The following is a 17,243-nucleotide window of genomic DNA, read 5'->3' as shown; positions in this document are numbered from 1 at the left end:
GACCTACTTCCACATTGGACAAATGTGACACCACCTACGACTGCTGCACCTCTCCTGCCTAAGATATATAAGCTACTTCTCTGCACATATGCTGTATTCTTTTCAAAATTGATGGACTGACCACATCGACTCAAGGCTGAGGGACTGATTACATCAAACTCCTTCTGATCTTTACAACTCTTCTTTGTATTACACTGATGAAGCCACTGTGTGGCGAAACGTTTCCTCAATAAAGATACCCAAGAGTTGCACACGTGTCTAATTTATCAACGTGTCGGTTCTCTGAACCATTCATCTACAAGTCTGGCGGCGTCGTGGTCTGGTGTCAACTTGACGCGTACCTTTGCCTTGATGACACTGGTTCTCTGTGAGCTGGAAGTGAAGATGGCTGGGTAAGAAATTGATGCGATGGTGATTATCATATCTGAGTAGCAAGGTGAGAGGAAGAATTAGGCACATGTGCAACATCTGGGGGTCTTTACTATAGACATTTCGCTAACCAGTGGCTTTATCAATACAAAATGAAGGATGTAATTGGAGGACAGTAGAACTATATACAAAAGATGAGGTAATTAGTCCCTCAGTCTTGGAGTTGACGAGCACCGTAGTCTTAAGTCTAAACACAGGATGAGGATTGGAGTTTAAATATAAGCGCCAGTCTTCATGCCCGTGTTTGTGAGTCTTCAAACCTACGGTTCTCTTCAACTCCAAGACTGAGGGACTAATTACCTCATCTTTTGTATATAGTTATGGTCTTCCAATTATGTTCTCTCTCCTTATGTGCGGGTTATTTGTGTATTGGTGGGATGTCTTGAGGCGTACCCCTGGTAGAGGGTCTGGCTCCCCGTGTGAGCTACCACGATCAGTCTTTGTGAGGTGAAGATGTGAGAGCCTCGAGCTGGAAGCAGTACTGACGAATATAAGAAAGTGGGACCAGCCGGAGGAGAAAGTAAATATTGACGAATAAGACACTTGTGCAACACAAGTGTTTCATTATTGTGTTGTACAAGTCTCTAATTCGTCAACTTGTCTCTTTTCTGAACCTTTTATATTTAGTTCAAAGTCAATATTTATTAGGTAGACAGGTAAAGGAGGCCTGAATGAGGTTCAGCCATCTACTGTCTGAAACTCAATTATCAGCTGGAAGGAGAGAGTAGACAGCACAGACAACGACAGCAGAAAGACAGGTATGATATCGTGGGAATCGAAGTAGCATGGCTGGATATCGAGGAAGAAGATAGTCAGGATTTCCCACAACTTCAGAATCCGTCTCGAAATAAACTGATTAATGGTCTCTCCCAGTGTGTGTGTGTGTGTGTGTGTGTGTGTGTGTGTGTGTGTGTGTGTGTGTGTGTGTGTATGTATGTGTGTACTCGCCTAATTGTGGTTGCAGGGGTCCAATCACAGCTCCTGGCCCTGCCTCTTCACTGGTCGCTACTAGGTCCACTTTCTCCTAGCTCCTATGAGCTTTATCATACCTCTTTTTAAAGCTAGGTATGGATCCACAACATCACTTACCAGACTATTTCACTTTGTGTGTCGTACGTTCACTTGGCAAATGTAATGACCACTCCTGAAGATGCGGAGATGCGTCAGGTCTCGACAGCGAACAATAATGACCTTGTATGTGCGTGAGCATACTATGAATGTCGAATTGGGAAATGCAAACAGCGGCGTGTCTTGTCATATACGCGATTGTTACCAGTGGTGTGTGCTGCAATGTACGTGATTGTTACCAGTGGTGTGTGCAGGAATGTACGTGATTGTAACCAGTGGTGTGTGCTGCAATGTATGTGATTGTTACCAGTGGTGTGTGCTGCAATGTACGTGATTGTTACCAGTGGTGTGTGCAGCAATGTACGTGATTGTAACCAGTGGTGTGTGCTGCAATGGATGTGATTGTTACCAGTGGTCTGTGCTGCAATGTGATTGTTACCAGTGGTGTGTGCTGCAATGTACGTGATTGTAACCAGTTGTGTGTGCTGCAGTGATTGTGATTGTTACCAGTGGTGTGTGCTGCAATGTACGTGATTGTAACCAGTGGTGTGTGCTGCAATGTATGTGATTGTAACCAGTGGTGTGTGCTGCAATGTATGTGATTGTAACCAGTGGTGTGTGCTGCAATGTACGTGATTGTAACCAGTGGTGTGTGCTGCAATGTACGTGATTGTAACCAGTGGTGTGTGCTGCAATGTACGTGATTGTTACCAGTGGTGTGTGCTGCAATGTACGTGATTGTAACCAGTGGTGTGTGCTGCAATGTACGTGATTGTAACCAGTGGTGCGTGCTGCAATGTACGTGACTGTAACCAGTGGTACGTGCTGTCACGTACGTGATTGTAACCACAGTATCGATTATGATAATTATCAGCTGGTATGCAAATCATTGATTATTATATAACATCCTATTGTTGACTCACACCTCATTACTGACCTGACCTGACCTGACCTGACCTGACCTGACCTGACCTGACCTGACCTGACCTGACAGCTAAATTTGATAACGATGAGTCAGCAGGGCGTCACAACCAGGCTTGGCAACAGAGTTGTAAGTAGTGAGAACACTGTCAGACTCTTCAGGGGTCAGGTCACTGGAGATCACGTGTTAGCTAATCGTGATCAGGTCACTGGAGGTCAGGTGTTAGGCTTTCGTAATCAGGTCACGTGACCCATGTTATTGTTGCGGGTCAGTTTTTATCTTGCTAATATTACCTTGATAGGGTCACCTGGTGGTGTAATTACCTTGATAGGGTCACCTGGTGATGTAATTACCTTGATAGGGTCACCTGGTGATGTAATTACCTTGATAGGGTCACCTGGTGATGTAATTACCTTGATAGGGTCACCTGGTGGTGTAATTACCTTGATAGGGTCACCTGGTGATGTAATTACCTTGATAGGGTCACCTGGTGATGTAATTACCTTGATAGGGTCACCTGGTGGTGTAATTACCTTGATAGGGTCACCTGGTGATGTAATTACCTTGATAGGGTCACCTGGTGATGTAATTACCTTGATAGGGTCACCTGGTGATGTAATTACCTTGATAGGGTCACCTGGTGATGTAATTACCTTGATAGGGTCACCTGGTGATGTAATTACCTTGATAGGGTCACCTGGTGGTGTAATTACCTTGATAGGGTCACCTGCTGATGTAATAACCTTCATAGGGTCACCTGCTGATGTAATTACTAATTCCAGCTAATTCTGCTCACATTATCCAGCTCATGCCACTCATTCACACTGAAAATATCATTACGAGATCGATGGTCTCTTATCCATCCTGTCACTGATCTCGAGTATTTTCTATGTTGTGGTCATGTCTCCCCTGATCCTTCTGGTGATGAGAAGTTCAGGCTCTTTAAACGTTCAGTTGTAGCTTATGTTGCTAAGCTCCTGGACCTATTGTGTTGTAAATTTTTGAAATTTTTTCAAGCTTTTCTTTTGGCTTGACTACGTTTGCGGGATCCAAGGTGGTGGTGCATACTCGGTGTGATGAACGAGCTGAACACCGCTTTGAATGACTTGTTCAGGTTCCTGTAGGCAGGTTTAAAACCTATCGACCACACGAGAGTCGTTAAGGACAAGAGGTTGGAGGAAGGCTGCAGTAGGTCTACTGGCCCATGCTAGGCAGGTTCCTCTCACTGCAGTAGGTCTACTTGCCCATGCTAGGCAGGTTCCTCTCACTGCAGTAGGTCTACTTGCCCATGCTAGGCAGGTTCCTCTCACTGCAGTAAGTATACTGGCCCATGCTAGGCGGGTTCCTCTCACTGCAGTAGGTCTACTGGCCCATACTAAGCAGGTTCCTCTCACTGCAGTAGGTCTACTGGCCCATACTAAGCAGGTTCCTCTCACTGCAGTAGGTCTACTTGCCCATGCTAGGCAGGTTCAACTTTCACCCAATCATGTATGTATCCATCCTTTTTCTAAAGCTCTACTGATCCACAACTCTGTTGTCAGTGTATATACACAGGTGTACAAGTCGGTGTATATACACAGGTGTACGAGTCGGTGTATATACACAGGTGTACGAGTCGGTGTATATACACAGGTGTACAAGTCGGTGTATATACACAGGTGTACGAGTCGGTGTATATACACAGGTGTACAAGTCAGTGTATATACACAGGTGTACGAGTCGGTGTATATACACAGGTATACGAGTCGGTGTATATACACAGGTGTACAAGTCAGTGTATATACACAGGTGTACAAGTCAGTGTATAAACACAGGTGTACAAGTCAGTGTATATACACAGGTGTACGAGTCAGTGTATATACACAGGTGTACAAGTCAGTGTATATACACAGGTGTACAAGTCAGTGTATATACACAGGTGTACAAGTCAGTGTATATACACAGGTGTACAAGTCAGTGTATATACACAGGTGTACAAGTCAGTGTATATACACAGGTGTACAAGTCAGTGTATAAACACAGGTGTACAAGTCAGTGTATATACACAGGTGTACAAGTCAGTGTATATACACAGGTGTACAAGTCAGTGTATATACACAGGTGTACGAGTCGGTGTATATACACAGGTGTACGAGTCGGTGTATATACACAGGTGTACGAGTCGGTGTATATACACAGGTGTACAACAGTGTATATACACAGTACAAGTCAGTGTATATACAAGTCGGTGTATATACACAGGTGTACGAGTCGGTGTATATACACAGGTGTACGAGTCGGTGTATATACACAGGTGTACGAGTCGGTGTATATACACAGGTGTACGAGTCGGTGTATATACACAGGTGTACGAGTCGGTGTATATAGGCTGTCATACACCCCTGTGTATATATATATATATCCAGTTATAACTTGTAAATTATACAAATAACACTGTTGATGATCTGTTGGTATGCCTGGCCGAGGTGTGTAGCGTGTGTTCACCGAACTGTATTTGCGGGGGGGTCGAGTCACCGCTCCTAGGCTCCCCTTCTAGCCTACATTGCTGATGGTTGGCCTGTTGAGAGATACGGATCCACGGAAAAGACTTGTTGCAGCAGCAGTATGAGCAGGTCGTCCGGCAGTAGCACCTCCAGCAGTAACAACTGCTGCTGCTGCTGCTGCTGATGCTGCTGCTGCTGCCAACCTTCAACATGTTCCTTGGGGAAATTTATCATGGTTTTCGTCTCAGAGACATTTTTCTGTGTTTTGCTGGCCGGATTTGACAGGGTAATTCTCTCAGCATATATATCAAAGTTGCTGAGAGAGAGATACACAGAGAGAGAGAGAGAGAGAGAGAGAGAGAGAGAGAGAGAGAGAGAGAGAGAGAGAGAGAGAGAGAGATAGGAAGAGAGAGGGAGAGTGAGGGTGAATGAGTATACCTGGACCCGGTTTCGGGAGTCAACGCCCCCGAGGCCCGGTCCGTGACCGGGCCTCGTGGTGTATAAAGACCTGATCAACCAGGCTGTTGCTTCTATCCGCACGTAAATCGACGTACGAACCACAGCCCGGCTGGTTAGGAACTGACTTTAGGTGCCTGTCCAGCGTGTTCTTGAAGACAACAAGGGGTCTATTGGTAATCCCCCTCATGTGTGTGTGTGTGTGTGTGTGTGTGTGTGTGTGTGTTAAACTTCTGGAACAAGGTCTTGTATCTGTTATAATAACCACTAACATATGCTATAAATTCCAGTCATTTGCCAACTTGCTCACGTTTAACTCTTCAAATGCTACGTTTCTTAGTCTTTCATTCAGGTAACTAGGACTCAGTCATGCGTCTCTTGATAGAGCCCGACTCTGTATTGACCTACACCCGCCATCCTTCCATCTTGACAGGAGACCCTCACACAAGGACCGGCTCACTGCTGCAAGTTCAGGGACGCCACGTGGAAATTAGATTAGATATTCGGTAACAATTTAAGACACCAGAGGGACACACACTGTGGTGTACACACTATGGTGTACACGCTGTGGTGTACACACTGTGGTGTACACACTGTGGTGTAGACACTGTGATGCACACACTGTGGTGTACACAGTGATGCACACACTGTGGTGTACATACTGTGAAGAACAAAAAGGTACAATACCGTGACTGGAACAATACGCAAAAAAAACGCACATATAAAAGTTTACGACGCTGTTTGGGTCCGACTTGGACCATGTACAAAGTAGCACTGATACAAAAGAGTGAGGGAGCCGGTATATACAGGTGAGAGGGACAGGGACGGGACCAAGAGAGGAAGACAAAGTTACAGTGGTTGTAGAAAGCAGAGAGAGTAGTGGTACAAGAGATAAAGGGGAGTGAAGGGAGGTTATTATTATTAGTAGTAGTAGTATCAGGGGGAGCGCTAAACCCATAGGATTATACAACGCATGTGGGGGGGGATGGAAGGCATTCAGGTTCAATTTAGGGAACTAGAGCACAGATTCAGTTCCCTAGATCAAGAGCCCCTCACCAACGTCAAGGAACCTCCCTTGAGGTGAAGGGAGGCAATAGTAATTGTAGGAGTAATAGAAGAAATGGAGTGGTGGTAGTAGTAGAAGTGGTGGGGTCAGTCTAGAGACAAGAAAAGGGAGCACTGCAGGAGAGCAAAGGACCCGCAAGGGGTAGAACCAAAGACAGGGCCGGAAGGGGAGGAGGTGACTGTGACTGATGGATAAAACATAGGCAGAAGAAAGGAAAACAAAGCCAAACGGCGACAGTCGCCATCTTGTTGAATCCTCCCTTATACACAACTTTCCTTGTATAAATCTTAGTCGTGGCTGTGTCTCTGTAGATGTCTTCCTTTCTTATTACATTGTCTGATGCTCCAAACTTCAGAACACTCGTGAATTGACCTCATCCTTTCTTCTTCCCCCGCCTCTTCTCCTTTTCTATATTTTCCTTTTTCTGTCTTTGTTTTCCTTCTACCTAAATATGTAATATCCATCAGTTCCCCCCCTCTTCCACCCTGTCTTTGGTCCTACCCCTTGTTGGGGCCTTAACTCTCCTGCAGTCCTCATTTTTCTTCTCCCTAGACTGACGCCACTACAACTACCACTACAACAACTACTACTACTACTACCACTACTACTACCACTACAACAACTATTACTACTCAATTTCTACCATTACTATTACCTCCCTTCACTTCCCTTCGTCTCTTGTGCCACTAACACTACTCTCCCTTCTTTCTACTACCACTGTTACTTCTACTACTACTTCCACTACCAGTATTATCACTTCTTTTTCTTCTTCACTTGGTCCCGTCCCTGTCCTCGCTTATATATATACTGGCTCCCTCATTCTTTTGTGTTAGTGTGACTTTGTAAATGGTCCAGGTGGGACCGAAACGTTGTAGTAAGCTTCTCTCTTCTATGTGAGGGTTATTTGCGTACACACTGTAGTACACACAATGGTATACACACACGCTGGTACATACAGTGGTACACACACACTGCTTGTACCACCTCTGGTGTCTTACAGTTCATTTCTCTGACTAATTTAGCATCAGGAGTCTGCGATATTCTCTAGCATTTCCCATGATAATTTCACGACCTACAAATTCTACAGCCTGCAGATATACACTCTGTGTTCAGTTGTGCCTGAAGTCCAGTTTTCAAGTTGTATTTACCTGAATATACAGAAAAATATACTCTAATATATATACATTAACCTAAGCAAGCCTATCCAACAAAGTATTTACAATGCCATAAAATTCCAACCATGTAGAAATGCACAATTCAGTATTTCACTCTTCCACACACGGCTTCGTGTGAAACTGGTTGCACTTGGAGAACAGGCTGACGTGGTTAGGATGGTTGATGGGGGTTTGAAGTCTATCGACTACACTTGGGTCAAGGCTACACGTAAACTTTTCACCACCAGACATTTGTACTCTAAGCACTAAACTCTCTGCATGTATATTCTTCGAGAAACACACCTCTGTGAACATGACTCACGAAATCGTAATGACGCGGTCTGGAGTTTTGAGACTCTCTGACCGCGGGTTCAATCCCGCCCGTGGTATGTTTTTTTTTTTTTTTCAAACCTCTGTGTGTATACCCTGTGTTGACGTGAGCGTTGCAAGGACCGTGTTGAACAGGTTGACTTGTGGGTGTTGCAAGACCTTGTGTGTTGAACAGGTTGACTTGTGGGTGTTGCAAGACCTTGTGTGTTGAACAGGTTGACTTGTGGGTGTTGCAAGACCTTGTGTGTTGAACAGGTTGACTTGTGGGTGTTGCAAGACCTTGTGTGTTGAACAGGTTGACTTGTGGGTGTTGCAAGACCTTGTGTGTTGAACAGGTTGACGCGTGGGTGTTGCAAGACCTCAGGTGTTGAACAGGTTGACGCTTGTGGGTGTTGCAAGACCTTGTGTGTTGAACAGGTTGACGCGTGGGTGTTGCAAGTCCTGTGTTGAACAGTTTGACGCGTGGGTGTTGCAAGACCTCAGGTGTTGAACAGGTTGACGCGTGGGTGTTGCAACTATTCAGGTGTTGAACAGGTTGACGCGTGGGTGTTGCAACACCTCAGGTGTTGAACAGGTTGACGCGTGGGTGTTGCAAGACCTCCTGTGTTGAACAGGTTGACGCGTGGGTGTTGCAAGACCTCAGGTGTTGAACAGGTTGACGCGTGGGTGTTGCAAGACCTCAGGTGTTGAACAGGTTGACGCGTGGGTGTTGCAAGACCTCAGGTGTTGAACAGGTTGACGCGTGGGTGTTGCAAGACCTCAGGTGTTGAACAGGTTGACGCGTGGGTGTTGCAAGACCTTGTGTGTTGAACAGGTTGACGCGTGGGTGTTGCAAGACCTGTGTTGAACAGGTTGACGCGTGGGTGTTGCAAGACCTTGTGTGTTGAACAGGTTGACGCGTGGGTGTTGCAAGACCTGTGTTGAACAGGTTGACGCGTGGGTGTTGCAAGACCTTGTGTGTTGAACAGGTTGACGCGTGGGTGTTGCAAGACCTGTGTTGAACAGGTTGACTTGTGGGTGTTGCAAGACCTTGTGTGTTGAACAGGTTGACGCGTGGGTGTTGCAAGACCTGTGTTGAACAGGTTGACGCGTGGGTGTTGCAAGACCTTGTGTGTTGAACAGGTTGACGCGTGGGTGTTGCAAGACCTGTGTTGAACAGGTTGACGCGTGGGTGTTGCAAGACCTTGTGTGTTGAACAGGTTGACGCGTGGGTGTTGCAAGACCTGTGTTGAACAGGTTGACGCGTGGGTGTTGCAAGACCTTGTGTGTTGAACAGGTTGACGCGTGGATGTTGCAAGACCTGTGTTGAACAGGTTGACTTGTGGGTGTTGCAAGACCTTGTGTGTTGAACAGGTTGACGCGTGGGTGTTGCAAGACCACCTGTGTTGAACAGGTTGACGCGTGGGTGTTGCAAGACCTTGTGTGTTGAACAGGTTGACGCGTGGGTGTTGCAAGACCTGTGTTGAACAGGTTGACGCGTGGGTATTGCAAGACCTTGTGTGTTGAACAGGTTGACGCGTGGATGTTGCAAGACCTGTGTTGAACAGGTTGACTTGTGGGTGTTGCAAGACCTTGTGTGTTGAACAGGTTGACGCGTGGGTGTTGCAAGACCTGTGTTGAACAGGTTGACGCGTGGGTGTTGCAAGACCTTGTGTGTTGAACAGGTTGACGCGTGGGTGTTGCAAGACCTGTGTTGAACAGGTTGACGCGTGGGTGTTGCAAGACCTGTGTTGAACAGGTTGACGCGTGGGTGTTGCAAGACCTTGTGTGTTGAACAGGTTGACGCGTGGGTGTTGCAAGACCACCTATGTTGAACAGGTTGACGCGTGGGTGTTGCAAGACCACCTGTGTTGAACAGGTTGACGCGTGGGTGTTGCAAGACCTGTGTTGAACAGGTTGACGCGTGGGTGTTGCAAGACCACCTGTGTTGAACAGGTTGACGCGTGGGTGTTGCAAGACCTTGTGTGTTGAACAGGTTGACGCGTGGGTGTTGCAAGACCTTGTGTGTTGAACAGGTTGACGCGTGGGTGTTGCAAGACCTTGTGTGTTGAACAGGTTGACGCGTGGGTGTTGCAAGACCACCTATGTTGAACAGGTTGACGCGTGGGTGTTGCAAGACCACCTGTGTTGAACAGGTTGACGCGTGGGTGTTGCAAGACCTCCTGTGTTGAACAGGTTGACGCGTGGGTGTTGCAAGACCTCAGGTGTTGAACAGGTTGACGCGTGGGTGTTGCAAGACCTTGTGTGTTGAACAGGTTGACGCGTGGGTGTTGCAAGACCTGTGTTGAACAGGTTGACGCGTGGGTGTTGCAAGACCACCTATGTTGAACAGGTTGACGCGTGGGTGTTGCAACACCTCAGGTGTTGAACAGGTTGACGCGTGGGTGTTGCAACACCTCAGGTGTTGGCAAGAAGCAACAGTTAATGATAAGAATTCATGACTTTGAAGGAAGGTTAAGTTGAAGGAACTTGCAATTACTAAAGCACCGTTCGACACCATCGTGCAACAGGCTCTCACCTTGCAACATGCAATGTAGTATTGACCTCGACTTCTCTCAGTAACTAAATGGTTATAATCGACCATAATTTTTAAAGGGGTGGACCGGTAAGCCAGCGGAAAGCCTCGGTCAGATGACCAAAAGCTCAAACGAAGGGTCATCATCTAAGACCCGCGTCAGGAAACACTTGTCCTGTTTCCTGACGAACCTTACCTAACCTAACCTCGACTTCTCAGTCATAGTACGTGAGCGGGCAGTGACCTGCTTACAGAAATGTTCATGAATAGTATATACCGATAAGATGTGGAATTAGACATGTGCAACAGATGGGTATCTACAGACGTGTATAAATATAGCTACCCAGATGTTGCACATGTTTCTAATTCCTCGTCTTATAGAGATGCACTTGACACGCCCCCGAAGGATGTAAACAACGAGAGGTATATCTGTGTGTATATGTACAGAGGCCTGGTCCTGGACCGGGCCGCGGGGGCGATGACCCCCGGAACACCCTCCAGGTATACTCCAGGTATAATGCTTGTTTTGAGGATGAAAGTATTCTTGACTGGTGGTAAACAAGCGACATGCAGCCTCGATGACCCCTTGGAAACACGATAGACTTCAAACCCATTTAACTAACCCACATCATAAACCTTTGATAGGACTTGGCTTTGAAAGGACGTGAGGTAGGATAACAGCTCTTGCCCTGTAAATCCAGCTGTAACAATAGCTCGGTGGAGAGGATCAGTTTAGTGTTACTCTTGTTGCTGGTTCAATTTATTTCTAGATTTATTCATGACACTATTCACTTTATTTCTGGCATTTAGATTGATTACTTAGTGTCTTTATATCATTTCAATGTCTTTTTACAACTTAACATTTCATTTTGACGTTCTGATGACGTAACAAGTTAACTACGAAACGTAAACGTTTCCAATAAAGTAATATATATACTTAGTAACATATTCCGGGGCTGGACAAACAACAAACACTTGTTGACTGAACTGTTGCAGGACTGAATAATCAGTTTAAATGTGTTACGGGTCCCTTTTTTTGCGTTATCTTCCAAGGCGATAATTTAGCTGTTCACACCGCTAGAGGTGTTCAAAATTGTCATGAAGAACATCAGAACGAAGTCGAACACTTGGATTGGCTCCCACAATCACCGGATCGAAATATTATCGAGCATCTGTGAGGTCAACTGGAACAGTAAGTCAAGAACCAGTTTCCTCCGCCGTCGTCTCTGGAAGAGTTACACAAAGTTTGGCTTGAACAATGGTTCACAGTTCCCCAGGATAATGTTCAAATGTTACATGAATCAATTCCTCGATGAACTGGTACTGTTTTAGCTGCAAATTGAAGACCAACTCCATATTCCAAATAAAGAAGCGTTAAATGACAAGCCATAGAGGTGGTACTCTCTCTCTCTCTCTCTCTCTCTCTCTCTCTCTCTCTCTCTCTCTCTCTCTCTCTCTCTCTCTCTATATATATATATATATATATATATATATATATATATATATATATATAATGTCGTGCCGAATATGTAAAACTGGTCAATTAGCAACAACTCATTTAAAATGATGTCCTTTCTAAAATTTTCTCTTACACGTTTAAAGATATATTTTTTTTCATTAATATTAATGTAAAACTTTTTAATTTTGCTCCAAAAGAATCTTAGAAAACTTACCTAACCTTATTATAACAAAAATAATTTATTTTAGCCTAACCTAACTAAATATATTTTAGATTTGTTTAGATTTGTTTTAGTGCCAGGAAGGAAAAAAAACTGGCAGGAAATGGCAGAAATCGTACACCAAATCCAGTCATTCCTGGAGTGGAACCACAGTCGATGGCCTCCACTCCAAACCAACAGATACAGATACTAATGCCGGAAAAAAAAATCCCTCCCCCCAGTACCAACAATACCACCAGTCCGATAACATTCTTCTTTGCAAATATACAGGGTCTAAAGCCAGCAACAAACAAAATACCTTTCATCCGTGGACTGCTTGCAGAGGCAAAGGCAATGTTCGCGGCTTTCACTGAGACCCACATAAAGGATCACTTGGACAACGAAATATGGATCCCAGGTTACAACCTATACAGATGTGACAGAGTGAACAGGCAAAAGGGCGGGGGTTGGCCTGTACATTGCAGAGTCACTTGTTTGCACAGAACTGCTAAATGCCTCAAATGATGTAGTGGAAGTTTTAGCAGTAAAGGTCGAGAACCAAAACCTAGTCATTGTGGTAGTCTACAAGCCTCCGGATGCAACATCCCAGCAATTCCAGGAACAGCTGTTAAAAATTGACCACTGTCTGGAAAATCTTCCAGCTCCTGCACCCAACATCTTGCTCCTGGGGGATTTCAACTTAAGGCACCTAAAATGGAGGAATATAGCAAATAATATTGTTGCAGTAATAACACCAGGAGGCAGCTCTGATGAAAACTCACACTCACACGAGCTTTTAAATCTCTGCACAAAATTCAATTTAAACCAGCAAATAATAGAGCCTACTAGACTGGAGAATACACTAGACCTCATCTTCACTAACAATGATGATCTGATAAGAAATGTCACCATATCAAAAACAATATACTCAGATCACAACATAATTGAGGTTCAGACATGTATGCGGGGAGCCCCAGACCGACATAATGAGACTAGTCACGAGGGAGCATTCACCAAATTCAACTTCAATAACAAAAACATAAAGTGGGACCAAGTAAACCAAGTCCTAACCGATATAAGCTGGGAAGATATACTAAGCAACACAGACCCCAACGTATGCCTAGAACAGATTAACCTGGTGGCACTCGATGTATGCACAAGGCTTATTCCTCTAAGAAAAAGGAGGAGTAGATGTAAAATAGAAAGAGACAGGCGCTCCCTTTACAGGCGACGGAAAAGAATAACAGAGCGGCTAAAAGAGGTCAATATATCTGAAATGCGTAGGGAGACACTGGTCAGAGAAATAGCAAGCATCGAACTCAAGCTAAAGGAATCTTATAGGAGTCAGGAATCGCGGGAAGAACTAAAAGCCATAAATGAAATCGAAAGAAACCCAAAGTATTTCTTCTCCTATGCCAAATCAAAGTCGAGAACAACATCCAGTATTGGGCCCCTACTTAAACAAGATGGGTCCTACACAGATGACAGCAAGGAAATGAGTGAGCTACTCAAGTCCCAATATGACTCAGTTTTTAGCAAGCCGCTAACCAGACTGAGAGTCGAAGATCAAAATTAATTTTTTATGAGAGAGCCACAGAATTTGGTTAACACAAACCTATCCGATGTTATCCTGACGCCAAATGACTTCGAACAGGCGATAAATGACATGCCCATGCACTCTGCCCCAGGGCCAGACTCATGGAACTCCTTGTTCATCAAGAACTGCAAGAAGCCCCTATCACGAGCCTTTTCCATCCTATGGAGAGGGAGCATGGACACGGGGGTCGTCCCACAGTTACTAAAAACAACAGACATAGCCCCTCTCCACAAAGGGGGCAGTAAAGCAACAGCAAAGAACTACAGACCGATAGCACTAACATCCCATATCATAAAAATCTTTGAAAGGGTCCTAAGAAGCAAGATCACCACCCATCTAGAAACCCATCAGTTACACAACCCAGGGCAACATGGGTTTAGAACAGGTCGCTCCTGTCTGTCTCAACTATTGGATCACTACGACAAGGTCCTAAATGCACTAGAAGATAAAAAGAATGCAGATATAATATATACAGACTTTGCAAAAGCCTTCGACAAGTGTGACCATGGCGTAATAGCGCACAAAATGCGTGCTAAAGGGATAACAGGAAAAGTCGGTCGATGGATCTATAATTTTCTCACTAACAGAACACAGAGAGTAGTCGTCAACAGAGTAAAGTCCGAGGCAGCTACGGTGAAAAGCTCTGTTCCACAAGGCACAGTACTGGCTCCTATCTTGTTCCTCATCCTCATATCCCACATAAACAAGGATGTCAGCCACAGCACCGTGTCTTCCTTTGCAGATGACACCCGAATCTGCATGACAGTGTCTTCCATTGCAGACACTGCAAGGCTCCAGGCGGACATCAATCGAATCTTTCAGTGGGCTGCAGAAAACAATATGAAGTTCAACGATGAGAAATTTCAATTACTCAGATATGGTAAACACGAGGAAATTAAATCTTCATCAGAGTACAAAACAAATTCTGGCCACAAAATAGAGCGAAACACCAACGTCAAAGACCTGGGAGTGATCATGTCGGAGGATCTCACCTTCAAGGACCATAACACTGTATCAATCGCATCTGCTAGAAAAATGACAGGATGGATAATGAGAACCTTCAAAACTAGGGAGGCCAAGCCCATGATGACACTCTTCAGGTCACTTGTTCTATCTAGGCTGGAATATTGCTGCACACTAACAGCACCTTTCAAGGCAGGTGAAATTGCTGACCTAGAAAATGTACAGAGAACCTTCACGGCGCGCATAACGGAGATAAAACACCTCAATTACTGGGAGCGCTTGAGGTTCCTGAACCTGTATTCCCTGGAACGCAGGAGGAAGAGATACATGATTATATACACCTGGAAAATCCTAGAGGGACTAGTACCGAACTTGCACACGAAAATCACTCACTACGAAAGCAAAAGACTTGGCAGACGATGCAACATCCCCTCAATGAAAAGCAGGGGTGTCACTAGCACGTTAAGAGACCATACAATAAGTGTCAGGGGCCCGAGACTGTTCAAATGCCTCCCAGCATACATAAGGGAGATTACCAACACACCCCTCGCAGTCTTCAAGCTGGCACTGGACAAGCACCTAAAGTCGGTTCCTGACCAGCCGGGCTGTGGCTCGTACGTTGGTTTGCGTGCAGCCAGCAGCAACAGCCTGGTTGATCAGGCTCTGATCCACCAGGAGACCTGGTCACAGACCGGGCCGCGGGGGCGTTGACCCCCGGAACTTTCTCCAGGTAAACTCCAGGTAAACAATAATTTAATACTAAACAAACAAACTGAAATATATTTTTTCGTTAGGTTCAGAATGATTTTTGCGAAATTATTGCATACACAAATTTTCCCTTGTCCTATATGGCAAGGTGAGCGTTGCTATTTAAGCCAAGATCGCAAGTTCTGCCTATTCGGCACGACATATATATATATATATATATATATATATATATATATATATATATATATATATATATATATATATAAAAATCGTGGCTACATCGAGGACCTGATTGGATGTGATTTACCCTCTTTAACACACCCAGTTATCTAACCTTTTTTTTTTTTTCGTCGACAGAAATGCCACTGCCTCTCTCCTCCTGTCGTCTGGCCAACATCACTGCCTCCTCCCTCAGCCTCACCTGTCAACGACCCGAAGTAGCTACGGCAGGAACCACTCTCTACAGGGCTGAGGTAAGTCACTTTCTCACTAGTTGCGTGTGTTCTGGTGACTGATTTAGCGTTTAGTTATGACTATATTAATCTAGAGTGACTGCGGTAGTCACTTATCTAAGAATACAGTCGTGGGGGTCATTCTGGCACTCCCTAAGTCTCCAATGTAAAAAAGGTAGGCTGCATTGACACTAATTGTTTCCTTGAGCGTTTCCACATACAGTATTAAGAATGTCTTCTTCGGGAGAGAATCCTGACGATAATGGCGGCACAGTGCAGAATTTCACACATGTTCAACATCTTTGCTTGTTGACGTTTCGTTATCTATTGGCTTTATCAGTACAGTACATGGATTTGATCTGAAGACTATACTATTATATGCGGAAGACAGTGGAAGACGAGGTAGTCAGTCCCTCAGCCTAGGCTGAGGGGACGGATTATCTCGGTTTTTTTTTTTTTGCATAGTTCTGCAAGAATGAGGGACTGAGTGCCTCATCTTCTTCTATCTTCGTCTGTCATGAATTGAAAAGGCCACTGATTGATGAAAAGTCTTCAAATGAAGATTCTTGAGTGTTGTATACGTGTTTGATTCCTCACCTTTGTGACAGTAAATCCCTTTGAAGAGAACTCTGGGTGAGTGAGCCTTTCTCAGTCTGTGCTGAGCTGCTGCACCAAGCTCCCCACTCGCCTTGGCAGGATGTTCAAGCCACCTTGGCAGGAGAGACAAGCCACCGTTGCAGGATAGACAAGCCACCGTGGCAGGATAGACAAGCCACCTTGGCAGGATAGACAAGCCACCTTGGCAGGATAGACAAGCCACCGTGGCAGGATAGACAAGCCACCTTGGCAGGATAGACAAGCCACCTTGGCAGGATAGACAAGCCACCGTGGCAGGATAGACAAGCCACCGTTGCAGGATAGACAAGCCACCGTGGCAGGATAGACAAGCCACCGTGGCAGGATAGACAAGCCACCGTGGCAGGATAGACAAGCCACCGTTGCAGGATAGACAAGCCACCGTGGCAGGATAGACAAGCCACCGTGGCAGGATAGACAAGCCATCGTGGCAGGATAGACAAGCCACCGTGGCAGGATAGACAAGCCACCTTGGCAGGATAGACAAGCCACCTTGGCAGGATAGACAAGCCACCTTGGCAGGATAAACAAGCCACCGTTGCAGGATAGACAAGCCACCGTGGCAGGATAGACAAGCCACCGTGGCAGGATAGACAAGCCACCGTGGCAGGATAGACAAGCCACCGTGGCAGGATAGACAAGCCACCGTGGCAGGATAGACAAGCCACCGTGGCAGGATAGACAAGCCACCGTGGCAGGATAGACAAGCCACCGTGGCAGGATAGACAAGCCACCGTGGCAGGATAGACAAGCCACCTTGGCAGGATAGACAAGCCACCTTGGCAGGATAGACAAGCCACCTTGGC

General features: G+C 45.5%; 1 protein-coding gene across 1 annotated transcript in view; it reads left to right on the top strand.

The window, feature by feature from the left end:
- LOC128697404 (uncharacterized) overlaps nucleotides 1-17,243 on the top strand; it is a 924,312-nt gene that overhangs the window by 707,167 nt on the left and 199,902 nt on the right. Inside the window, exon 11 of the mRNA XM_070094201.1 lies at nucleotides 15,707-15,822. Coding sequence (XP_069950302.1) covers nucleotides 15,707-15,822 — 116 coding nt within the window. The remainder of the gene's footprint in view (nucleotides 1-15,706; nucleotides 15,823-17,243) is intronic.

This window comes from Cherax quadricarinatus, chromosome 44, assembly GCF_038502225.1.
Source record: "Cherax quadricarinatus isolate ZL_2023a chromosome 44, ASM3850222v1, whole genome shotgun sequence".
Classification (NCBI taxonomy): Eukaryota; Metazoa; Arthropoda; class Malacostraca; order Decapoda; family Parastacidae; genus Cherax; species Cherax quadricarinatus.
The sequence above is the reverse complement of the archived record's forward strand: the minus strand, read 5'-3'. Positions and strand labels throughout refer to the sequence as shown.